This window comes from Aulonocara sp. 'chitande type north' Nkhata Bay, linkage group LG19 (assembly GCF_057382095.1).
Source record: "Aulonocara sp. 'chitande type north' Nkhata Bay isolate Kocher_YH1m ecotype deep benthic linkage group LG19, A_spYH_male_GT1.1, whole genome shotgun sequence".
NCBI lineage: Eukaryota > Metazoa > Chordata > Actinopteri > Cichliformes > Cichlidae > Aulonocara > Aulonocara sp. 'chitande type north' Nkhata Bay.
Window position 1 is genome coordinate 9,712,324 of NC_141362.1, and position 25,815 is coordinate 9,738,138.

A 25,815-nucleotide genomic window follows, 5' to 3' on the forward strand; every position below is an offset into this window, starting at 1 on the left:
TAGGGTGATATGGTACTACAAGGTCATTAAGAGGTGTTTGGATTCAATTCTGGTATTAAGAGGAAGCCAAGGAAGGGAAGCCTTCATTGGCCTGTCAATACTCTTCCTACAGTATTTTGTAGGAACTGAAGGCTTTTCATAGAGCTTTTAGGACATCCTGATAATAAAGAATTACAGCAGGAGTAATTGTTACTAAAAATGTTCTTTGTATGGTTGTGTAGATATTTCCTTAAACATTATAAGTGATTTATGAGGACTGATTTAGTTTCAAAAACATCTGTGGAAACATTTTGCATAAGCTTCATGGAATATTACATTCAAATGAATGTACTTTAATCATGAAAAACAAGGACTCTTCAAACTGAAAACAAACTTGAGCAGTAGTGTATATTGCATGTTTGTATCTGACTGTATCTGATCAAGGTTTTGAAACAAAGACAACTTTTTAGCTCTGTATTTTAACAAAAATTGAGCCAAACTATTCCAACTCCGATAAAAATCTCCCCCTAACAAGTCCACTTTATTGCATGCTCATTGTTTTTTCTTATCAGTGGCTCATAGCTGTTTAACAAATCCACTTTTGGATTCTTAATAATACTGATCTGTCACACTTATCAGTGGCTCATAGCTGTTTAACAAATCCACTTTTGGATTCTTAATAATACTGATCTGTCACACTTATCAGTGGCTCATGGTTGCTTAAAGCCTATGTCTGTACTTGACCACAGAGGCAGAGCATCATTCAATCCTGCCAGCTGCCTGTCTTGGTAGCATTTCAAGGATGACAGACTCCACTTTCTCTGCAGCAAGACAGCTCATAACGTTTTAACAGTCTGTCCCTGTCCTGATACTCTACATCATCTGCTATAATCAATAACCATGGACTCTCACTGCAATGTACGCTACAGCTCAGAAGTTTGAATCCAGTCAGAAATGTCTTGATTTATGAAGAAAATAAAGGTTAGTTTGATGTTGAGTAACACAAAATTAATCTGAAATTTAAAGAAATATAAATGCTTAATAGTAACACTGACTATAAATCGTGAATGAGGTTTAATGGAATATCTACACAGGTGTACACAGGCCCATTTTCAGCAACAATACCTCCTGTCTTCCAGTGGTACATTGTCTTATCTACTGTAAGTTTATCATGTTAAATCCCAACTTATCAGTCAAGAACGCTTTTACCAAAGATATCAGCACAGACCAAAACTACTTTGTGATTAAGAAAATAATGACTGTGTGGATCATCCCATTTTCTCTTTCACACTGATTAAACCAAGTTGGCACTTTTCCATAAACAATGTGAACATTTGGGTTCGCCACTACCTTCAGCTTTTGATCAGCTTCACTCATGAAAGAATTTTCATATCTAAAAGCCAATTTTTTCTGATAAATAATTTTAAAAATCCTTTACTTTGACCCATTTTAACACTGTATTAGAAAAAAAAACAACAAAACTTCCAGATCCCAAAATTAACTCAATTAACTCAATTCCAAATTTTTCATGTTTGTTATTGTATTTGCAGCTCAGCAGGCCGAAGCAACTTTAAACATTTTCAGAAGCTGTCTAATTTTTCTGTTTGTCTTCAAAGTTTAGGAGCTGTGTCTCAGTTTCACTAAGGTTCCTCTTATGACGCTCTCCCTCCTCGATTTTTCAAAAAGGTTTTCCTCACTATAGCACCATTTGTACAATCCATTGTAAATAGTAGTTTGTCTTCTGGTGTTGTACCTGTGAATCTTAAACATGCAGTGATTCAACAACAAAATCACTGCATGTTCAAAATGAAAAAAACAAGATGGCTGCTAGGGTGCAGACACACAGCTTGGCAGGTCCTGTGCGTTTGCCAAAAAACCCACCTAAAAAACCATCTAAAAACCCCTGGATCTTGACATCAACTTTTCTTTTTGTTTTTATACATTTTTATCTTCTGTGGAGTTCGACATGTCCAAGAAAGCTGGATAATTATACCACTTTCCCAGCCAAATGGAGTCAACATCTTTTGTTCACAAGATTCTTGGATTTTGGTCATGCCAGACCACCCCCAGGTAAATATGAACAATCAGATATACCACAACTGTCGCTGGAGATTCTGAAACTTGTTCTGATGCTACTTTTGGCTGGTGATATAGAACTAAATCCTGGACCTAATTCAAACATCAGTGATTTGGACTGGCTACAACTAATTAGCCTAGTTAGCCTAGGCCTGCATGGGCCTCCACCTCAGCTGCCTGGGCCTCCATTTCAGCTTCCTGGGCCTCCATTTCAGCTAGCTGGGCTTACACCTCAGTTGCTCGGCCTCCACCTCGGCTGCCAGGGCTTACACCTCGGCTGCCAGGGCTTACACCTCAGCTGCCTGGGCCTCCATTTCAGCTGCCTGGGCCTCCATTTCAGCTGCCTGGGCCTCCATTTCAGCTGCCTGGGCCTCCATTTCAGCTGCCTGGGCCTCCATTTCAGCTGCCTGGGCCTCCATTTCAGCTAGCTGGGCTTTCACCTCAGTTGCTTGGGCCTCCAACTCAGCTGCCTGGGCCTCCAACTCAGCTGCCTGGGCCTCCATTTCAGCTGCCTGGGCCTCCATTTCGGCTGCCTGGGCCTCCACCTCGGCTGCCTGGGTCTCCACCTCGGCTGCCTGGGCTTACACCTCAGTTGCCTGGGCCTCTAACTCAGCTGCCTGGGCCTCCATCTCAGCTAGCTGGGCTTACACCTCAGCTAGCTGGGCCTCCACCTCAGCTGCCTGGGCCTACACTTCAGCTGCCTGGGCCTACACTTCAGCTGCCTGGGCCTACACTTCAGCTGCCTGGGCCTCCACCTCAGCTGCTCGGACCTCCACCTAGGCTGTCTGGGCTTCCACCTCAGCTAGCTGGGCCTCCACCTCAGCTGCCTGGGCCTCCACCTCGGCTGCCTGGGCCCCCACCTGCTGTACCCAAACTACACTCTCCGGTAAAGGGTTTCTCATCATTAAATGCTCATAGTATTGTCAACAAAAGGACAAGAAATCCTGCTATTAAAATTTACAGAGGAACAAAGATCTGCAAGACATTTAATCAGGCTAAAGTAATCTGGGACACTAAAAATAAACCAAAGGGGCTTCTATGTGGACACATTAACATTCGCAGTATGTTACCAAAGCATGAGCAACTGGAACATATTCTAAGCAATTCCAATATTTCTATTTTGGGTATCTCTGAATCTTGGCTCACAAGTTCTTCTCCTGAGTCTGCGGTTGTCTTTCCAGAGTACACAGTATTCAGAAGGGATAGAATTGGAACAAGAGGAGGAGGAATACTTGTGTATGTAAAAAAACACCTGGATTGCTCTTTACTTAGTTCACCAATAGATGTCGAAATAGAACATATTTCTGTTAAAATCACTCTTTCCCCAGAAATGTCATTTACGTTGATCTGTTTATATCGCCCTCCTTCAGCAAAGAATATTTTTTATGAACAACTACAGATATTACTTAAATATCATGCTATAAATAATAAGTCTAATGAAATAATTGTAATGGGAGATTTTAATGTCAACTGGGACTGTGAAAAGGACACAAAAACACTCAAGGACATAATGGAGACTTTGAACTTTACTCAACACATTGAACAACCCACAAGAATAACAAGATACTCTAAAACTAAAATAGATCTGGTTTTCAGTAATAAGCCCGAGCGAATTATTAAATCTTATAATTTTATCACTGGTATTTCAGACCACAATTTTATATTATTTTCTAGAAAACTTATAAAATCACGGGTTAAGAATGACTTTCAAAGTTCATCTAATAGGAGATCCTTTTATGAATTCATACCAAGAAGTCAGCGACAAAATGTAGCAGAAGCATTAGCATCAGTTAACTGGGAGCCTTTATTGTGTAGTGATGATCCACAATTCTGCAGCAGTCACTTCACTGACATTGTCAAGGATGTTATATCAACATACTCCATTAGAGGTCGACAAAAAATAAAGACAACATCTAATTTGCCCTGGTTAAACAAAGAGTGCAAGAATTTAATGAAAACAAGAGATCAATTACTAAAGCAGTTCCTGAAAACAGGTCTAACTCTGGATAGACAGAGATTTACTTCAATGCGGAATAAAGTAACAAGAAGTTTGAGACGGGCCAAAGCAAAATTTTTTATAAATATAATTGAAAGAGCCAAAGGTAATGGTAAAATTATCTGGCAACACTTAACTAAATTACTTGGCCGTCATTCAAACAAAAGTAAAAACACAATTGAACTTTATGTAAATAACTCTATTGTTAGAGAGCCTCTATCTATTGCCAGTAACTTAAACACTTTCTTTATTTCATCTGTTAAGGAGATCAGTCAGAGCTTTGACTCAGTCGTATGCTCTGATAATGTGAATGATGTTGGTCAAAATTTGTTCACCATCACTCATATTTCAGACACTGAAGTTGCTAAACTAATTACAGGTTTAAAACAATCAAAAGCACTTGATGTATATGGTATTAACACAAACTTCCTAAAGGAACATATGGATTTGCTTGTACGTCCAACAACTCATGTTTTGAATATGTCTTTCAAACACTCCATTGTTCCAACAGATTGGAAAATTGCTGCAGTTACACCAATTTTCAAAGCAGGTGTGAAGACTGACATGGCTAATTATCGCCCCATAAGCATACTCCCGGTCGTATCTAAAATAGCTGAGAAGTGGGTGGTTAAACTCCTCACTGCTCACCTAGAAAACACCCAACCCTCATTACATCCATTGCAGTTTGGCTTTCGGGCACATCACTCCACAGATACTGCCCTGTGTATGTTAGTGGAGAACTTGAAGAGCTTGCTGGACAAGAGTCCCTGTGTTGGATTGTTTGATGGTAGTGTGACAAGTCCATTGTGTCTGAATAACAACAAGAGTCATTTCTTATGAACTGAAAGTAAAACAAAAATTAATCAGATCAATAGGACAATTCTTGACATTTTTCATTTTCACAAAAAAGGTGTTAAACATTTAAAGAGTTGCAAAAGCAGAAATGATAACTGTGTTCTTAACCATCAATACACAGTTATAAGGACAAGACATGATTTTGTGTACAAGTTCTTAAAGATGGATGACTGATAGTCAGGTTTAAGGGTGCAGTCAGGACTGAACATAACTGGCATCTCTTTAGTTTTTCTCCGTTTGGGTTTATGTAAGGGCGGTGGCCACAATTCAGAGATGGTCCTGGTGTTTCACTGGGATGCTCTCTCCACATTGCAATGTGTTTATTAAACCCACTTCAAATCAAGCTCACTGGGTGTGTTGCAGGTTATTGTTAAATTTTCCACAACAACATTTAAAGAGTTGCAAAAGCAGAAATGATAACAATAATAACAGAAAAACAACATCAAAGAAAGAGTAAAAATATAAATAGTACAAGGATAATTTCAAAAAGTAAAGCCAAATAACAAAGATTTTGTCACGGAGGAGCAGGGAGGACTCGGCGCAGACTGAAGTCTCAGAAAAACAGGTTTATTTACACACTCCAGGTGCACTATATACAGGTGAGGGAGAAGGGGGCCAGGGTTCCCAGGGGTGCAGAGCGGGGTCGGGAAAAGCGTCCAGAGTCTCCAAACCAAAACACGAGAAATCTGCATACAGAGAACAAGGGTTAGCACGGAACTTTTACGGACAGAGCTCAAAACTGGCTGAGGCTAAAGTAGCACTGACGAGCGTTATTCAATAGTCCAGCGGCGAGGTGCTCTCAGTCACTGCCTTAAGTAGCGGGAGCAAACAGGGTGAGGAGCCACAGGTGATTGCCTACAGGTGGTGGAGGCCGGGAGCTCACAATGAGCTCCGCCCAGGCAGCGAGCAGAGAGAGAGGAGAGAGAGAAAAGACAAAACATAACATGTAGCCACACAGGGCCAGCCGAGCAGGCACGGGGACCGTGACAGTACCCCCCCCTCAACGGGAGCCTCCCGGCGACCCACCAGGCTTACCCGGATACCGACGATGGAAGTCCCGGATCAACTCCTTGGCCAGGACAGCCGACCGGGGCACCCAGGACCGTTCCTCCGGCCCGTAGCCCTCCCAATCCACCAGGTACTGGAAACCCCGTCCCCGGCGCCGAGAGTCCATAATACGAGTGATGGCGTACACCTCCTGACCATCCACAAGCTGGGCGGGCGGAGGGGCCCTAAGAGGGGGGCACAGCGGGCTGGAGAGCACGGGCTTGACCTGAGAGACGTGGAAGACGTTGTGTATGCGCATATTGCGCGGCAGCTTCAGGCGAACAGACACCGGGTTGACAACAGAGTCAATTTCAAAAGGCCCAAGGAAGGTGGGCACCAGTTTCTTAGACTCAGCGCGAATAGGCACAAAGCGAGTGGACAGCCATACCTTCTGACCCGCGGCGTATGCAGGGGCAGGGGTCCGACGGCGATCAGCGAGGGCCTTGTTTCGCTCCTTAGTTCGGAGCAGGGCCGCTCTGGTAGTACGCCAGGCCCGACGGCACCTTCGGAGGTGGTGTTGTAGAGAGGGGACCGCATGCTCGCCTTCAAGAGCAGGAAACAGCGGCGGTTGGTACCCCAGAGAAGCCTCGAACGGCGACATTCCCGTGGCGGACGACGTGAGGCTGTTATGAGCGTACTCAATCCACGGTAACTGGTCGCTCCAGGTGCCTTGATTGTGGGAGACAACACAGCGAAGGGCAGCTTCCAGCTCCTGGTTGGCACGCTCCGTCTGTCCGTTGGTCTGAGGGTGAAAACCAGATGAAAGACTAACCTTTGCGCCCAGGGTCGTGCAGAACTCTTTCCAAACCCGCGAGGTGAACTGAGGGCCTCTGTCGGACACGATGTCGTCAGGGATGCTGTGCAGCCTAAACACATGTGCCGTGAGCAGTTGAGCAGTCTCCAGTGCGGTCGGGAGCTTTGTGAGGGCAACAAAATGTGCAGCCTTAGAAAAACGGTCCACAATGGTTAGTATTACTGTGTTACCTGAAGAGGACGGCAGCCCCGTGACGAAGTCCAGGGCGATGTGGGACCAGGGCTGGCCAGGAGTGGGGAGAGGCTGGAGCAACCCGGACGGCGGTTGGTTGGGACGCTTGTTTTGAGCGCACGTGGGACAGGCGGTCACATAGTCTCTAGTGTCTTTTATCAGAGAGGGCCACCAGAAGTAACGTTGCAAGAAGGAGATCGTGCGATGAAGTCCAGGGTGGCAGGAAAAGCGGGCGGTGTGACCCCACTGGAGAACACGTGACCTGACGGACGTGGGAACATAAAGCCGCCCTGGTGGGCCCGTCCCTGGGTCGGGTTCGGTGACTTGCGCCTCGAGGATTTGGGATTCAATCGCCCAAGTGACTGCTCCGAACACGCAGGAGGAGGGGAGGATGGGCTCAGGGTCAGGGTCTTTCTCCGTAACGGTGAACAGCCGGGAAAGGGCGTCAGGTTTTACGTTTCGTGACCCGGGCCTGTAGGTGAGAGAAAAGTCAAACCGTGAGAAAAACAGAGCCCACCTGGCCTGCCGGGAGTTGAGACGCTTCGCTGACCGGATGTACTCCAGGTTTTTGTGGTCTGTCCATACAATAAAGGGATGCTCAGCGCCCTCTAGCCAGTGCCTCCATTCCTCTAGTAAGAGTTTCACAGCCAGCAGCTCTCGGTCCCCGATGTCGTAATTCCGCTCCGCTGGTGTGAGGCGGCGAGAGAAGAAGGCACACGGGTGGAGTTTACCTTTAAAGCGCTGAGACAGGACTGCCCCAACCCCCGTCTCCGACGCATCCACCTCCACCACGAACTGTTGGTTGAGGTCAGGCTGTTGAAGGATAGGAGCGGTGGCAAACCTTTCCTTTAGGCAGGCGAACGCCTCCTGGGCTGGCGGGTCCCACTGAAACGACACCTTCGGGGAAGTAAGTCTTGTGAGAGGCAATGCGATCTTACTATAATCTTTAATGAAGCGCCTGTAGAAATTGGCAAAGCCCAAAAAACGCTGGAGCTGCAGGCGATTTGGGGGCTTGGGCCAGTCTAGGACTGTTTGGACCTTTGCCGGGTCAGGCTTCAGATTACCTTGAGCGATGATGTACCCCAAGAACGCCACTGAGTCTACGTGGAAGTCACATTTCTCCGCCTTCACAAAGAGTCTGTTCTCCAACAGGCGCTGGAGAATCTGTCTCACATGGACTTCGTGCTCCTTCACAGTCTTTGAAAAAACAAGAATGTCATCAAGGTAGACAAAAGCACAGCGGTTAATAAAATCCCTGAGGACATCATTGACTAGCGCTTGGAAAACAGCAGGGGCGTTCGTCAGACCGAAGGGCATTACCAAATACTCAAAATGACCGAGATGTGTATTGAATGCCGTCTTCCACTCGTCTCCCTTTCGAATCCTCACTAGGTGGTAAGCGTTTCTCAGATCGAGTTTGGTGAACACTGTAGCCCCTTGAAGTAGTTCAAAGGCAGAGGAGAGAAGGGGCAGCGGGTATTTGTTTTTGATCGTGATTCTGTTGAGGCCACGATAGTCTATACACGGCCGGAGGGTTTTGTCTTTCTTGCTGACAAAAAAAAACCCCGCACCCACAGGAGAAGAAGAGGACCGCATAATGCCCGCGGCCAGCGAGTCGGTGATGTATTTCTCCATTGTCTCTCTCTCAGGTTGGGTGAGACTATACAAGCGGCCAGAGGGAAGCGGCGCCCCCGGGAGGAGGTCAATGGCACAGTCGTAGGGCCTGTGGGGGGGGAGCATTTTTGCTTTGTCCTTGCTGAATACTGCTGCCAGGTCGTGATAGACAAAGGGAACAGCGGACAAATCGCACTCCTCTGTGGGCTCAACTGTGGTTAGCCGAGTGACCGGGGGGGTGGCAGTTTTAAGACAGTTCATGTGGCATTCCACACTCCACCCCGTAACACGCTCTTTCTTCCAGTCTATCTGGGGGTTATGTTGCACCAACCAGGGGTAACCTAACACAAGTGGTGCAAACGGTGTCTTGAACACGAAGAAGCTAATCCTTTCAGTATGGTTACCGGAGAGTGTGAGAGACAAGGGTTCAGTAATATGAGTGATGTCTGGCAAACGTTGGCCTGATAAGGCAGACACACGGAGCGGATTAGGCAAAGCTGTGGTAGCAACGTTCAGCTTTGTGGCTAGTGAGATATCAATGAAGCTCTGCTCAGCACCAGAGTCTATTAATGCAGAAAGAGGGTGAATCGCTGTCTGTATCATGAGCTTTGCGGGCAATGTTAAACGTGGATGGGAGTGTTTACCAGACAGGTCGCCCACCAGTACCCTCTCCATTACTGGTGGGCGCGCTCTTTTGCCAGAGCCGGGCAGGTGGCGATAAAGTGACCCTTACGGCCGCAATACAGGCACTCACCAGCGGAGAACCGACGCTGACGTTCCGCGGGTGAAAGGCGGGAGCGTCCTATCTGCATCGGCTGCTCTCCTTCCTCGCCCCCGCTGTACTCACGGGCTCCTCGTGACTCGGGGGATGGGTCTCTTTTTGCCCGCGGCTCCCGCGGTGCGTGCCTCCGCACGCTCCGGCGCGCACGCAGCCGATCATCCACCTGAATACACAGCGACATAACAGCCTCCAGAGATTGAGGGAGTTCACGCATCATTAATTCGTCCTTTAGGTCGTCATTGATGTTGTTTAGTAACGTGGTCCTTAATGCCTCCTGCCCCCACTTTGTTTGCGCTGCCAGGGTCCAAAAATCAACAGAATAATCAGCCATGCTGCGCTTACCTTGTTTAAGGTTGAGTAAGCGGTGACCGGCGGCTTCTGTGCTGGAGCCCTTATCAAACACAGCCTTAAACTTGGAAAGGAAGTCAGCATACGTAATTACAGGGTTTGCTTGAAGTTGAGCCTGCGCCCAGGTCAAAGCACGGTCACGTAACAGCTGAACGAAATAGGCGATCTTGACCTCATCGCTAGAAAAGACATGTGGCAATTGGCGAAAATGCATAGCGCACTGCATCAAAAACCCCGCGCACTTCCCCAGCTCCCCCGTGAATGCCTCAGGTGTGGGCAACAGCTTATCCAAAGACACAGAGGAGAGAGGTGGTGCAGCAGCGCTTGCAGCAAAGCCTGATGTTAACTGAGGAGATGAGGCAGAGGCTGGGCGCTCCGGGGGGCTCGCCTCGGGGGGGCTCGCCTCTAGTGGTGTTCGTTGGGCGACGGCCAGAGCCAAGGCGGCCACCTCTCCACTGAGCCGGACTAACATCTGCTCATGCCGGTGTAGTAGCTCCTCCAAGGTAATCGGGGCCGGGGCCGAGGAAGCAGAGTCCGCTGAGTCCATGGTTGGCTGGACTATTCTGTCACGGAGGAGCAGGGAGGACTCGGCGCAGACTGAAGTCTCAGAAAAACAGGTTTATTTACACACTCCAGGTGCACTATATACAGGTGAGGGAGAAGGGGGCCAGGGTTCCCAGGGGTGCAGAGCGGGGTCGGGAAAAGCGTCCAGAGTCTCCAAACCAAAACACGAGAAATCTGCATACAGAGAACAAGGGTTAGCACGGAACTTTCACGGATAGAGCTCAAAACTGGCTGAGGCTAAAGTAGCACTGACGAGCGTTATTCAATAGTCCAGCGGCGAGGTGCTCTCAGTCACTGCCTTAAGTAGCGGGAGCAAACAGGGTGAGGAGCCACAGGTGATTGCCTACAGGTGGTGGAGGCCGGGAGCTCACAATGAGCTCCGCCCAGGCAGCGAGCAGAGAGAGAGGAGAGAGAGAAAAGACAAAACATAACATGTAGCCACACAGGGCCAGCCGAGCAGGCACGGGGACCGTGACAGTTTTTCTCCATGTCTGTCTCCATGTTTATGAGCGAGAGACATAAATATGAACTCATAACATACCACAGCCATGCCGGCTTCGACGTTGCCCGGATTAACAAGGTCCGCTCAGATGTTGAGGAACCAGGACACGCTGATGAGAAGTGGAACAAGTCCACAAAAGATGAAAATAGGGCACCCAGTCAGGCCCAACTGATAGCTGCAATGGTCTGGTTTTCCCATAGTGAGCTGGTCCTCAATAAGCTGATCAATCAAGTTAGAAATATTCATTTCAAAATGTATCCGTGTGTGGGATTATAATATTACCTTATGCCATGTTATACCCCTGATTAAAGATTGTGAATTATTATGTAGTTTTAGTTTGCATTATTCTCCTGAATTAGAAGAAGGTGATAACTATTACATTTGTTAAACTGATTTGCATTACATTAGACTGCTGATTTATTGTGAAAGAATTATATTGTTTTATGATGTCTGATTAGAAGAGAACAGAGCATACTGCCCCATCTCAGCAGGAGCAGATAAACAGGGAGCCAAGGTTGTAGCTTAGGCGCCGTGTGAGAGAAAGAATGTGAATGTTTAGGCTTTTATGACTAGGTGGGGGGCCACTAGAGGCTATAAGAGTTTGATCAATGCTCCACCATTTTGAGATCTGATGCTGTCTGCATACAGTGTCCATCGGCCACATGTGTACATTAAAATCATCGTTTGACTCAACCCGGCCTGTGTCGTCCAGGCTCATTTACCACCACAAGGCTGATTTTTATTAGAACTCATCTCAACTAGTTAGTTTCACTTTTCACCTCCAGACTGGATTGTGACTGTTTCCTCATTTTTTCCTATTCTTGTTTCTCTGTTTATATCACACAGTCTTTTGAAAAAAAAAAAATGGCTCAAGTGTTCTGAATGGAGCTTTAAAGGAGTGTTAGACAGGCTGAACAAGTCTTTAGCTTTTCTGCCTTTGGAGTAATGTGGCATTTGAAGTGATGATTGAGAGTCTCGGAGATGTTTTAAAAAAAAGAAGCTTTATGTATGTAGAGTACACCCAGCACAGACACACGCACACACAGGCAGGTATAGCCAACTTCCACGTTTATTGATGTATTTGTATTTTGACAGCTGACTCAGTCGCACCGTCTGACAGCTCGAGCCCAGCTGATCTCCCTTGGCCGCTCCTCCTCGTCTCACTATAAACACAGCGGAGGGAGACCATCATTAGTCCATAAACAATATCAGCTGTTCTTACCAGCCTCGCGGCGCCGCCCCGTTGAGCCTTCCGCTCCACTCCTCCCCTGCAGCTGCGCCCGGGGCCACGCCTCCGCCACACACCCCCACCGCCCGTTCGAGGCCGGGGAGCCGTCCGGCCGAGCCAACTCCCCCCCCCGCGAGCGAGAGAGGAAATCGGCCACTGCCATCTGCGCCCCCGGCCTATGGATCACCTTGAACTTAAAGGGCTGCAACGCCAGATACCACCGGGTGATCCGGGCGTTGGCATCCTTCATGCGGTGGAGCCACTGCAGCGGGGCGTGGTTCGAACAGAGGGTGAATGAGCGTCCCAGGAGGTAATAGCGCAGGGAGCCGACCGCCCACCGGATGGCCAGGCACTCCTTCTCCACAGTGCTGTACCGGCGCTCGCGCTCCGCCAGCTTCCGGCTGATGAACAGGACAGGGCGGTCGGCCCCCCTCACCTGCTGGGACAAAACGGCTCCCAGCCCTCTGTCCGAGGCGTCAGTCTGCAGAACAAAAGGGAGGGAAAAGTTAGGAGTGTGAAGCAGCGGCTCCCCACAGAGAGCCTTTTTCACCTGCACAAACGCCGCCTGGCACGGCCCCGTCCACTGGACCAGATCCGGGGCACCCTTTCGAGTGAGATCGGTCAGGGGGCTGGTTAGCTGCGCAAACCCCGGCACAAAGCGACGATAGTAACCCGCCAACCCCAAGAACCGTCTCACCTCCTTTTTCGTCCTGGGGCGCGGGCAGGATGCGATAGCCGCCGTCTTCTCCACCTGTGGACGCACCTGCCCGCCCCCCAGGTGGTACCCCAGATACTGCACCTCCCTCCGTCCAACCGCGCACTTCTTCGGATTGGCCGTGAGCCCCGCCCCCCTCAGGGACTCCAGGACCGCGGCCACCCGCAGCACATGCTCCGCCCAGGTGTCGCTGTGGATGATCACGTCATCCAGGTAGGCGGCAGCATACGCTGCGTGCGGACGCAGTACCCGGTCCATGAGACGCTGGAAAGTGGCCGGGGCCCCGAACAGGCCAAACGGAAGTGTCACGAACTGGTACAAACCGTACGGAGTGGAGAAGGCCGTTTTCTCCCTGGCCTCGGCAGACAAGGGAATCTGCCAATAGCCCTTGGTTAAGTCCAGTGTCGTGAAAAAGCGGGCCGTGCCTAACCGGTCCAGGAGCTCGTCGACCCGAGGCATGGGGTAGGCATCAAAGCGTGACACTTCGTTCACCCTGCGATAGTCGACACAGAACCGTATAGACCCATCCTTCTTCGCCACCAGAACGATGGGGCTACACCAGGCGCTGTGCGACTCTTCTATTACTCCCATCCTCAGCATTTCCGCCAATTCCCTCTGCACGATTTTTCGCTTGTGCTCCGGGAGCCTGTAGGGCCGTGAACGCACCGTCACGCCGGGCTGCGTCACGAAATGGTGCTCGATGAGGGACGTCCGGCCGGGCAGGGGGGAGAACACGTCCGCAAAACGCTGTTGCAACGCGACAACATCCACTCTCTGGGCCTGTGTGAGATGGTCATCACAAGGGAGGGAGGCGGGAATGATAGAATTTGGCACCTCCGGCCCCAACTCATCTCTCTCCTTCACCAGGCTCACCAGAGAAGCGGTTTCAACCTCTCGCCACAGTTTGAGGAGATTGAGGTGATAAATCTGCGTGGCTCCTCCCCTGTCCGACCGAGCGACCTCATAGTCCACGTCCCCGACTCGCCGTGTGACCACAAAGGGTCCTTGCCACTTGGCGAGCAACTTCGAGCTGGAAGTAGGGAGTAACACAAGCACTTTATCTCCCGGTGAGAATTGCCTGAGCCTAGCCCCTCTGTCATACAGGCGTTGCTGACGCTGCTGAGCCTGGAGCAAATTCTCCCGTGACAACCTCCCCAAAGTGTGGAGTTTTGCTCTCAGGTCCAACACGTACTGAATCTCATTTTTGGCGGGGCTCGGACCGTCCTCCCAGCTTTCTTTAATCAGGTCGAGCACCCCACGTGGCCTCCTGCCGAACAGCAGTTCAAAGGGAGAAAATCCCGTGGAGGCCTGGGGCACCTCCCGCACTGCGAATAACAGAGGGTCTAGCCAGTGATCCCAATTGCGTTCATCCTCGTTAATGAACTTCCGAATCATGGACTTTAAAGTCTTATTCAGCCGCTCCACCAGCCCGTCAGTCTGAGGGTGGTAGACGCTGGTCCGAATAGATTTAATGCCCAGTAATTCGTACAGTTCCCGCAGTGTACGAGACATAAACGACGTGCCCTGGTCAGTCAGTATCTCTTTCGGGATTCCGACTCGGGAGATGACCTGAAACAGTGCCTGCGCCACACTCTTTGCAGAGATGGTGCGCAGCGGAACTGCTTCCGGGTACCGCGTTGCGTAATCCACCAGGACTAACACAAAGCGGTAGCCGCGTGCACTCCGGTGAAACGGCCCGATGAGGTCCATGCCGATGCGCTCAAACGGGACCTCAATGAGGGGGAGAGGGCGCAGCGGCGCCTTCGGTATGGCCGGCTGGTTAACAAGTTGGCAGTCCGGGCAGGACGCGCACCAGCGGCGCACATCCGCTCGGATGCCCGGCCAATAAAATCGGGCCGTTATTCGCTCCAGAGTTTTCTCGTAGCCCATATGCCCTGCCATGGGGTTATAGTGGGCCGCCTGGAAAAGCGTTTCCCGGCGGCCCTGCGGCACCAACAACTGGGTGTGTGTTTCCTCGGTCTGAGTGTCACGACTCACTCGATATAACCGGTCGTTTAATAAGACGAAACGCGGGTAGGTCTGCGCGGCCTCAGGGCGCACCACGTGACCATCAATAGCCATCACTTGGTCAAAGGCTGAGCGTAGGGTGCCGTCACGAGACTGCTCCAGTGGGAAATCACCCATGGGGGACACTTCCGGGGCCGGCGGGACGTCCCGTGAGGGACCCGCCGGCTCCTCCCCCCCGGAGTCGGTGTCGGACGACCCCGCGTCACCGCTGAATGCCGCGCACACGCTACACCCCGCTTTCGGTCGTGATCGCACCCCCGCGTACTGCCCCAGTAGCTGATGAAACCCCGGCCAATTGGTACCCAGAATCAGGGGGTGCGACAGGCGCGGGCTAACCGCCGCCGTTACTCTATGCATTTTGCCCTTATACTTTAATAACAGCGGCACTATGGGATACCTGTGAACGTCACCATGCACACACCTCACCTCCACCCATTCTGCCTCCAGCAATGCCCCGGGGCGAACCAAGCTTTGGTGTACGAGGGTCTGCGTGCAGCCCGTGTCCACCAACGCCTGGCGTATACCCCCTCGAGTCCTTACCGGAATACTGTATGTCCCTCCTGGACCGGGGGAGGGTGCTGGGGCGCCAGCAACACGAAACACCTGCCCCACTTCCATAAGCGGACAATCCCTCCTCAGGTGCCCCGGCTGCCCGCACTTCCAACACTCCGGCCCCGGCGTCTGTGCTGCTCTCCGTGGCTCGGGGGCGGCTCCACTTGGCTCGGCTGCCCTGGACGGCACCAACGCCGCGAAAGGGTTAGTGGGGCTCAGCGCCGGCAGCCGCTCTGCCTGCCCTGGTGCCGGCACACGGCGTCTCGGGGCCGGCACTGGGGCCTGTTTGTTCGGCCTCCGTCCGGCGTCCCCGGGTTCCCCTGCTCCAGCGGCAAGGTGGTCTTCCGCTAGCGTCACCGCTACCTCCAGGCTTGCGGGCCGGTGGCACCGGACCCATCTCGCCGTCTCCGCTGGCAATCCCTCCGTGAACTGCTCCAGCACCACCTTGTCCACCAGCTTCGTCTCGCCCTCCGATGCTCCTGGTTGCAGCCAGCGCACCGCCGCATCGCGCAGCTGCCGGGCCCAGGCGAATGGTCGGTCCGTTGTAGCCAGCCGACAGGCCCGGAACCGCCGGCGATGGTCTTCGGCGGTGAGCCCCAGCCTGTCCACCACCGCCCGGCTCACGTCCGGGAAGCTGCTCCTCGACGCCGGAGGCAGACTCAGGGCCGCTGTTTGTGCCTCCCCAGACAGCAGGGGGAGCAGCCGCGGAGCCCACTCCTCCCGCGGCCATTGGCAAGCCTCCGCCGTGGCACGGAAGGTCTCCAAAAAAACTTGTGGGTCGTCCCCGTCCCCCATCCGGGGCACCGACACCGACAGCGGCGAGGGCTTCGGCGTGGCAGCGGCCCCGACCAGCCGTTCCAGAACTTGCGTCTGTCGGTCCGTCTGCTCCCGCAGCGCGGCCAGGTGGGCACGCTGGTCGGCCGCCTGATCCCGGCTCATCGTCGCCATCTCCGCCAGCATCTGCGCCAAGAATTGCAGAGGCTGGGCGGGTGGCGTGGCCTGTGGGTCGGACATTTCCCCACCGGCACTGTCCTGGGTTTCGGCACCACTTGTAGAGTACACCCAGCACAGACACACGCACACACAGGCAGGTATAGCCAACTTCCACGTTTATTGATGTATTTGTATTTTGACAGCTGACTCAGTCGCACCGTCTGACAGCTCGAGCCCAGCTGATCTCCCTTGGCCGCTCCTCCTCGTCTCACTATAAACACAGCGGAGGGAGACCATCATTAGTCCATAAACAATATCAGCTGTTCTTACCAGCCTCGCGGCGCCGCCCCGTTGAGCCTTCCGCTCCACTCCTCCCCTGCAGCTGCGCCCGGGGCCACGCCTCCGCCACAATGTACTTTTTGATAATCACACTCCCGGGTTACAGTCCTTTTATTTTCTAATTGTATAATTGGACACTTCGAATGAGTTTAAAGACTTAAGAAAGGCTGGCTGACTCTTTCTATAAAAAGTATATTAAACATAAGTCCTATGCAGTATAATGTGTTACACTCATTTTTGCTGTGACGTGATTAAGGACACGTCCCTCTGATTACGATGGTCCTTCAACATGTGCTAGACACAATTCAATTGCTTTTGACTGAGGATGAGTTAAGACACAATAAATGATATATCACAGTTTTTCTTTAACACCACTTTTAAATGCTGAAATCACAAAACCTTCAACACCAGGCAATTTGGAGAACATGAACTGACTCGCTTCCGATGACTATCTTCTGTTTTGCCACTGTGGACGCCTCCAATGCAGCATTAATATGATTCTTGTGGTCATCAAAGAAGATGTGAGGGCTGATCTTCTCAAGGGTGGGAGCTTTTTCACTCCCTCCCACAAACACAGTGTTCTCTGATCACTTCGTTGAGTGATTCTGATGGGCCGTCATCAGTGAGTATAATCTTACACGTTCTTCACTCTCAGGGTAATGCTACTTAAGTTTAGCATTCACTGCCTGCAGAACCTGAGAGCACAATATATCCCCAAAAATTTCTGTTTATTCAGGTGGAAACTAAAGAACTGTTTCAGAAAAGTACTTGCTTGTATTTATGTGGTGTTTCCTGCTGTGTGTGTGTCACCTCATCTCACCTACTGCTCTTGTGTCTGCTGTGATAACTCTTTATTCTTTCCCAGATTATTTCTGTTTCTCAGTATTTTCCTTAACAGGAATCAAACCAGAATCAAGCTATGAGTCATGTTGGCGATTTAATTTTACACTACAGGGAGCGCAGAATTATTAGGCAATAGTGTGTGTTCGATGTGGGCTCGTGGCAAATAAAGTTCTTCCACTCTGACATCATTCCCCGTCTCTGACTGGACATTATTACCAGGGAACAGTACCGAATCACGTTTCAGAGATAGTGGTCCAGGGCGTCCACTATAACAAGTGGTCCTTCGAGCAACCTAAGGATGTTTGCACTAAAGGTACGCTCCCTGGTCAGCATGCTTGCACAATTAGGAAGGAAAGGAACTGTGGAGCAGGAATTTGGGTCCCATGTGTCAAGGTTGCTTGAAAAACTGCCGCATGATTTGAGATCCAGCTTTAGTCCATACAGGGAGTGCAGAATTATTAGGCAAGTTGTATTTTTGAGGAATAATTTTATTATTGAACAACAACCATGTTCTCAATGAACCCAAAAAACTCATTAATATCAAAGCTGAATGTTTTTGGAAGTAGTTTTTAGTTTGTTTTTAGTTTTAGCTATTTTAGGGGGATATCTGTGTGTGCAGGTGACTATTACTGTGCATAATTATTAGGCAACTTAACAAAAAACAAATATATACCCATTTCAATTATTTATTTTTACCAGTGAAACCAATATAACATCTCCACATTCACAAATATACATTTCTGACATTCAAAAACAAAACAAAAACAAATCAGCGACCAATATAGCCACCTTTCTTTGCAAGGACACTCAAAAGCCTGCCATCCATGGATTCTGTCAGTGTTTTGATCTGTTCACCATCAACATTGCGTGCAGCAGCAACCACAGCCTCCCAGACACTGTTCAGAGAGGTGTACTGTTTTCCCTCCTTGTGAATCTCACATTTGATGATGGACCAGAGGTTCTCAATGGGGTTCAGCTCAGGTGAACAAGGAGGCCATGTCATTAGCTTTTCTTCTTTTATACCCTTTCTTGCCAGCCACGCTGTGGAGTACTTGGACGCGTGTGATGGAGCATTGTCCTGCATGAAAATCATGTTTTTCTTGAAGGATGCAGACTTCTTCCTGTACCACTGCTTGAAGAAGGTGTCTTCCAGAAACTGGCAGTAGGACTGGGAGTTGAGCTTGACTCCATCCTCAACCCGAAAAGGCCCCACAAGCTCATCTTTGATGATACCAGCCCAAACCAGTACTCCACCTCCACCTTGCTGGCGTCTGAGTCGGACTGGAGCTCTCTGCCCTTTACCAATCCAGCAGCGGGCCCATCCATCTGGCCCATCAAGACTCACTCTCATTTCATCAGTCCATAAAACCTTAGAAAAACCAGTCTTGAGATATTTCTTGGCCCAGTCTTGACGTTTCAGCTTGTGTGTCTTGTTCAGTGGTGGTCGTCTTTCAGCCTTTCTTACCTTGGCCATGTCTCTGAGTATTGCACACCTTGTGCTTTTGGGCACTCCAGTGACGTTGCAGCTCTGAAATATGGCCAAACTGGTGGCAAGTGGCATCTTGGCAGCTGCACGCTTGACTTTTCTCAGTTCATGGGCAGTTATTTTGCGCCTTGGTTTTTCCACACGCTTCTTGCGACCCTGTTGACTATTTTGAATGAAACGCTTGATTGTTCGATGATCACGCTTCAGAAGCTTTGCAATTTTGAGACTGCTGCATCCCTCTGCAAGATATCTCACTATTTTTGACTTTTCTGAGCCTGTCGAGTCCTTCTTTTGACCCATTTTGCCAAAGGAAAGGACGTTGCCTAATAATTATTATTCTGTCCCCTGCGTGCGTGGTTCTGGTACACGAAGTGACAGATAGCTAAACATATGCCGTAAGCACTGAAAGCGTTGAATGATGAGTCAGGCGTGAAAGTAAAGTTGAGGGCTGTTTACTTGTTTGTCTTCATCAACGTACAACTTACAGTGATTTCCCAGAACTTGTGAAACTACAAAAAATACAAAAAGAAATATGCTCAATAAAGAATTATGCATTTGCTTCACATGGCGAACAGATCTAGGCATTTATATATACATCTCTCCAAATATGCATAAAATCAATAAAATATACAACACTCACTACTTATAAAGATGAAACACAATTCAAACTTACAAACAAAGCTTCTCCATGGCATAACACAGGTGGATGCTTAAGGATTAAACAGGGAGACTTCTGGTACGCCTCATTGTGCAAATCCCAATACTAAAATGGCTACCTGCATTACCCCACTCATGTGACTCTAAACATCCAATAGGAAACTCTTTCTGTATCACCCCACTCATGTGACTCTAAACATCCAATAGGAATACAAGCCAAACCACATAAAAATTCACTTGACCGCAGTCTCCAAGCTAACCACTAGGAGATGCTAAAATCTCAATGTGCACATAACATTACACTCCCCGCCTGGTATTGAACACAATACCACTATCAATTTCTTAGCAGTTCAATCAGCTAAAGAAAATAACACATTGACTGTCCATGGTAGATAATCAGATAGACAAAAGTACCACTACTTCGGTTACTGGTCTAAAGAAGGTCTTAATGGTACCTCCTTTCGTGACCCTCAGTTCGAGTTTCCTGACCTTTCCATCACTGTCTGGGTAAGCCTTGGTGACAAGAGCCATTGGCCACTGATTTCTTTTTACCTGAGGGTCTTTGAGCAACACCAAGTCCCCTTCCTTGACATTGGGCTGACTATTTTGCCACTTGCTTCGATTTTGAAGAGTAGAGAGATATTCTCGCCTCCATCTCTCCCAAAATGTATTCGCCAAGTGCTGAACACGTTTCCACTGCTGACGATACATATCTGTAGCTTCAAATGATCCTGGAGGAGCAAGAGGGGTGCAGACCTTCTGTGTCAAGATCATTGCTGGAGTCAGAAGAAACGGTGAATCTGGATCACTTGAGATGGGAGCAAGAGGCCTTGCATTTATTATCGCTCCTACTTCAGCCATAAGGGTCGAAAGCACTTCATGAGTGAGATGCTTTTCATGTTTGTTATTGTATTTGCAGCTCAGCAGGCCGAAGCAACTTTAAACATTTTCAGAAGCTATATTTAAAGCTGTCTAATTTTTCTGTTTGTCTTCAAAGTTTAGGAGCTGTGTCTCAGTTTCACTAAGGTTCCTCTTATGACGCTCTCCCTCCTCGATTTTTCAAAAAGGTTTTCCTCACTATAGCACCATTTGTACAATCCATTGTAAATAGTAGTTTGTCTTCTGGTGTTGTACCTGTGAATCTTAAACATGCAGTGATTCAACAACAAAATCACTGCATGTTCAAAATGAAAAAAACAAGATGGCTGCTAGGGTGCAGACACACAGCTTGGCAGGTCCTGTGCGTTTGCCAAAAAACCCACCTAAAAAACCATCTAAAAACCCCTGGATCTTGACATCAACTTGTCTTTTTGTTTTTATACATTTTTATCTTCTGTGGAGTTCGACATGTCCAAGAAAGCTGGATAATTATACCACTTTCCCAGCCAAATGGAGTCAACATCTTTTGTTCACAAGATTCTTGGATTTTGGTCATGCCAGACCACCCCCAGGTAAATATGAACAGTCAGATATACCACAACTGTCGCTGGAGATTCTGAAACTTGTTCTGATGCTACTTTTGGCTGGTGATATAGAACTAAATCCTGGACCTAATTCAAACATCAGTGATTTGGACTGGCTACAACTAATTAGCCTAGTGGTGGTCGTCTTTCAGCCTTTCTTACCTTGGCCATGTCTCTGAGTATTGCACACCTTGTGCTTTTGGGCACTCCAGTGACGTTGCAGCTCTGAAATATGGCCAAACTGGTGGCAAGTGGCATCTTGGCAGCTGCACGCTTGACTTTTCTCAGTTCATGGGCAGTTATTTTGCGCCTTGGTTTTTCCACACGCTTCTTGCGACCCTGTTGACTATTTTGAATGAAACGCTTGATTGTTCGATGATCACGCTTCAGAAGCTTTGCAATTTTGAGACTGCTGCATCCCTCTGCAAGATATCTCACTATTTTTGACTTTTCTGAGCCTGTCGAGTCCTTCTTTTGACCCATTTTGCCAAAGGAAAGGACGTTGCCTAATAATTATTATTCTGTCCCCTGCGTGCGTGGTTCTGGTACACGAAGTGACAGATAGCTAAACATATGCCGTAAGCACTGAAAGCGTTGAATGATGAGTCAGGCGTGAAAGTAAAGTTGAGGGCTGTTTACTTGTTTGTCTTCATCAACGTACAACTTACAGTGATTTCCCAGAACTTGTGAAACTACAAAAAATACAAAAAGAAATATGCTCAATAAAGAATTATGCATTTGCTTCACATGGCGAACAGATCTAGGCATTTATATATACATCTCTCCAAATATGCATAAAATCAATAAAATATACAACACTCACTACTTATAAAGATGAAACACAATTCAAACTTACAAACAAAGCTTCTCCATGGCATAACACAGGTGGATGCTTAAGGATTAAACAGGGAGACTTCTGGTACGCCTCATTGTGCAAATCCCAATACTAAAATGGCTTCCTGCATTACCCCACTCATGTGACTCTAAACATCCAATAGGAAACTCTTCCTGTATCACCCCACTCATGTGACTCTAAACATCCAATAGGAATACAAGCCAAACCACATAAAAATTCACTTGACCGCAGTCTCCAAGCTAACCACTAGGAGATGCTAAAATTCTCAATGTGCACATAACATTACACTCCCCGCCTGGTATTGAACACAATACCACTATCAATTTCTTAGCAGTTCAATCAGCTAAAGAAAATAACACATTGACTGTCCATGGTAGATAATCAGATAGACAAAAGTACCACTACTTCGGTTACTGGTCTAAAGAAGGTCTTAATGGTACCTCCTTTCGTGACCCTCAGTTCGAGTTTCCTGACCTTTCCATCACTGTCTGGGTAAGCCTTGGTGACAAGAGCCATTGGCCACTGATTTCTTTTTACCTGAGGGTCTTTGAGCAACACCAAGTCCCCTTCCTTGACATTGGGCTGACTATTTTGCCACTTGCTTCGATTTTGAAGAGTAGAGAGATATTCTCGCCTCCATCTCTCCCAAAATGTATTCGCCAAGTGCTGAACACGTTTCCACTGCTGACGATACATATCTGTAGCTTCAAATGATCCTGGAGGAGCAAGAGGGGTGCAGACCTTCTGTGTCAAGATCATTGCTGGAGTCAGAAGAAACGGTGAATCTGGATCACTTGAGATGGGAGCAAGAGGCCTTGCATTTATTATCGCTCCTACTTCAGCCATAAGGGTCGAAAGCACTTCATGAGTGAGATGCGAGGGACTGATCTGAGAAAGCATAGAGTCAAGAATCCGTCTCGAAACCCCAATCATTCTTTCCCATACTCCTCCCATATGGGAAGAATGAGGTGGGTTGAACAGCCATGTGCATCCTTCCTCACTGAGGTACCTTGAGATATCGGTTTCATCCCGTAGGAGAATTTGAAGTTCTCTGCAAGCCCCCTTAAAGTTTGTGCCACAGTCAGAGCGGATCATCTTCACAGGACCACGCATAGCAAAGAACCGCCGTAGAGCATTATTGAAGCTCGATGTGTCCATTGACTCTATGAGCTCGATATGTACAGCACGAACACTTAAACACGTCAAGAGTACTGCCCACCTTTTAGAGTTTGCGGCACCACCTCGGGTGCGACGGGTGGAGACATTCCAGGGGCCGAATACATCCAGGCCCACATTTGTAAATGGAGGTTCAGTGCTAAGACGATCAGGTGGAAGATTTGCCATCTTTTGCTCTGCGGGTCTACCACGAAGTCTGTTGCATGTAACACACTTGTGCAGGTTTCTGGAGATACATTTCTTTGCCCCTACAATCCAGATGCCAGCCGTGCGGATAGCTCCCTCAGTAAAAACTCTGCCTTGATGGTGAACCCGCTCATGGTAGTAGTTTACAAGTAGAGTAGCTATGTGGCTGCGGCCAGGAATGATGAGAGGATGCTTTTCATGTGTCTCGATTGAAGCATGCTGGAGCCGCCCACCAACTCTTAAAAGTTTGCTATCATCAAGAATTGGGCTGAGCTTCCTCAGAGGACTGCTTTTGGGAATTACTTCGCCTTTCTCCAAACAAGACACTTCCACTTGGTATGTCTCCTTTTGTACACATCCAATAATGGTATGCCTTGCTTGCGACAGTGTATCCATTTTGTGTGGCTTCAAACAGTGATGCCAACCTTTGCAGTCTTGCCCATTGCTATCCTTCTCAGACCTGAAGGATTGGACGATGTGGATTAGGGAGGCCACAGCTCTGACAAGGGGTTGCCACATGGAGAATCTTTCAAATCGATGCGACCCCATACTCCTATGGGGGTTTGCAACAGTAGTAATGTGGCTTCTGACCTCTGTATCAGAGTCTGGATCAATGAGGTCATAGGATGTTTCTTTACCTGAGTCTATGTCCCCAGAACGTCTCAGAAAACGTGGACCTGTAAGCCAGTTGGTGCTTAAGAGACGAGCTGGATGCACTGACCTGGTGGCAACATCTGCAGGGTTTTCATCAGTGTGGACATATTGCCACTGTTCAGGGCATGAGAACTTCCTTATCCGTTCCACTCTGTTGCTGACATACACATAAAATCTCCTGCTTTCATTGTAAATATACCCCAGCACCACCTTGCTGTCAGTATAGAACTTCAGACTATCAAGACTAATGTCCAGCTCTTTCACAAGCAGCTCAGCAATTTCCACTGCCAGAACAGCAGCACCTAATTCCAACCTGGGAATAGTGTGGAATGGCACGGGGGCTAACTTGGCTTTCCCCATTATGAAACCTACATGACATTTACCTTCCACATCTTCCACTTTGAGATATGCCACAGCCGCAATGGCCTTGGTGGAAGCATCCGAGAAGATATGGATCTCTGTACGTTGTGCAGTGGACAGGGACGTAGCAATGTAGGCTCGGGAGATTGCAAACTGTTCCAAATCCTGCAGTGAATCCCTCCAGGTAATCCACTCTGTTGCCTTTTCAGACGGGAGGGGAGCATCCCAGTCACTGCTGTCACGAGTGAGCTGCTGCAACAAGAGCTTTCCTTGAATAGTAACGGGAGCTACGAGACCAAGTGGATCAAACAAACTATTGATAGTTGCAAGAACTCCTCTTCGGGTGAATGGCTTCTCGCTCCTGGCAACACGGAATGTAAAAGTGTCATTCACAAGGTCCCAGCTTAATCCAAGACTTCGCTGCAAAGGAGGTGAATCTTTGTCCAGGTCGAGATTTTTCAAGTCTTTTGCATGATCTGTTGATGGGAAAGCCTGCATGACAGTTAGGCAATTGGATGCTATTTTATGAAGTCTCAAGTTGGAGATGGCAAGCATGCCTTGGGCTGCCTTGAGAAGACTGATAGCTGCTGTTGCAGATGGCAGTGACTTGAGTGCATCATCAATGTAGAAGTTCCTGTGTATGAACTCCTTTGCCCCCTCCCCAAACTCGCCCTCTCCATGTAAAGCTGCTCTCCGAAGCCCATAAGTAGCCACAGCTGGAGAGGGGCGGTTGCCAAACACATGGACTCTCATACGATATTCCACAACTTCCTTCGTGATGTCATTGTCTTTAAACCACAGAAATCTGAGGAAGTTCCTGTGGTCTTCCCTGACAACAAAGCTGTGAAACATCTGCTCAATATCTGCTGTGATGGCTACCTGTTCATGCCTAAACCGCATTAGGACTCCCAGCAGAGTGTTATTTAAGTCTGGCCCTGTCAACAGCACATCGTTCAAGGAGATGCCAAGATAAGGAGCGCTTGAATCAAACACAACTCGGATCTGGCCAGGCTTGCGTGGATGATAGACGCCAAAACTGGGAAGGTACCAGCATTCATCTCCATCGTTGAGTGCTGGAGCTGGTTCAGCATGATCTTGATCAAAGATATTCTGCATGAAAGCCAGAAAATGTCTCCTCATCTCAGGTTTCCTTTCTAGAGTTTTGCAGAGACTGGTGAAACGAGTCAGAGCTTGTCCTCTGTTGTTAGGCAGCCGTGGTCTTGGCATGCGAAAGGGAAGGGGAGCTACCCAACTGTTAGCATCATCTATGAACATCTCATTATTCATCAACTGAATGAACCGTTTGTCCTCAATAGATGGGGCAACTTCATTGTCATTCTCTGTTCTTTCGAAGATTTTGTTGCCAAGTAAATGATCATCAGAGTTCTGAAACAGGCTGTCCAGAGGATGAAAGTGTGACAGGGTTTGAGAGTTGAGAGGTCTTATGCCTGTCCTTGTTGTAAGCTTCTCTTTCACAACTAGGTGGTTGGGACATGGACTGAAATGAGAGTGACGCCCATTCTCCAGAACGTTAGTCCGGTAGACATTAACTGCTTTCGGCTTGTGAGCTGCACCCAAACAGACGTCTCCAA

At 48.6% G+C, this 25,815-nt stretch overlaps 1 protein-coding gene across 1 annotated transcript; it reads right to left on the reverse strand.

The window, feature by feature from the left end:
• Positions 1-9,239: 9,239 nt before the first annotated feature.
• LOC147306481 (uncharacterized) lies at positions 9,240-17,134 on the reverse strand. Its single transcript, XM_086274761.1, has 2 exons — positions 10,499-17,134; positions 9,240-10,419 (listed from the first exon to the last, which is right to left on the reverse strand). The coding sequence occupies exon 1, from the start codon at positions 16,282-16,284 to the stop codon at positions 11,956-11,958; it is 4,329 nt and encodes a 1,442-aa protein (XP_086130887.1). The 5' UTR covers positions 16,285-17,134; the 3' UTR covers positions 9,240-10,419; positions 10,499-11,955.
• Positions 17,135-25,815: the final 8,681 nt, after the last annotated feature.

Excerpts from the sequence above, each read along its gene's own strand:
- LOC147306481 (XM_086274761.1), bottom strand. The coding sequence starts at position 16,284 with ATGTCCGACCCACAGGCCACGCCACCCGCCCAGCCTCTGCAATTCTTG.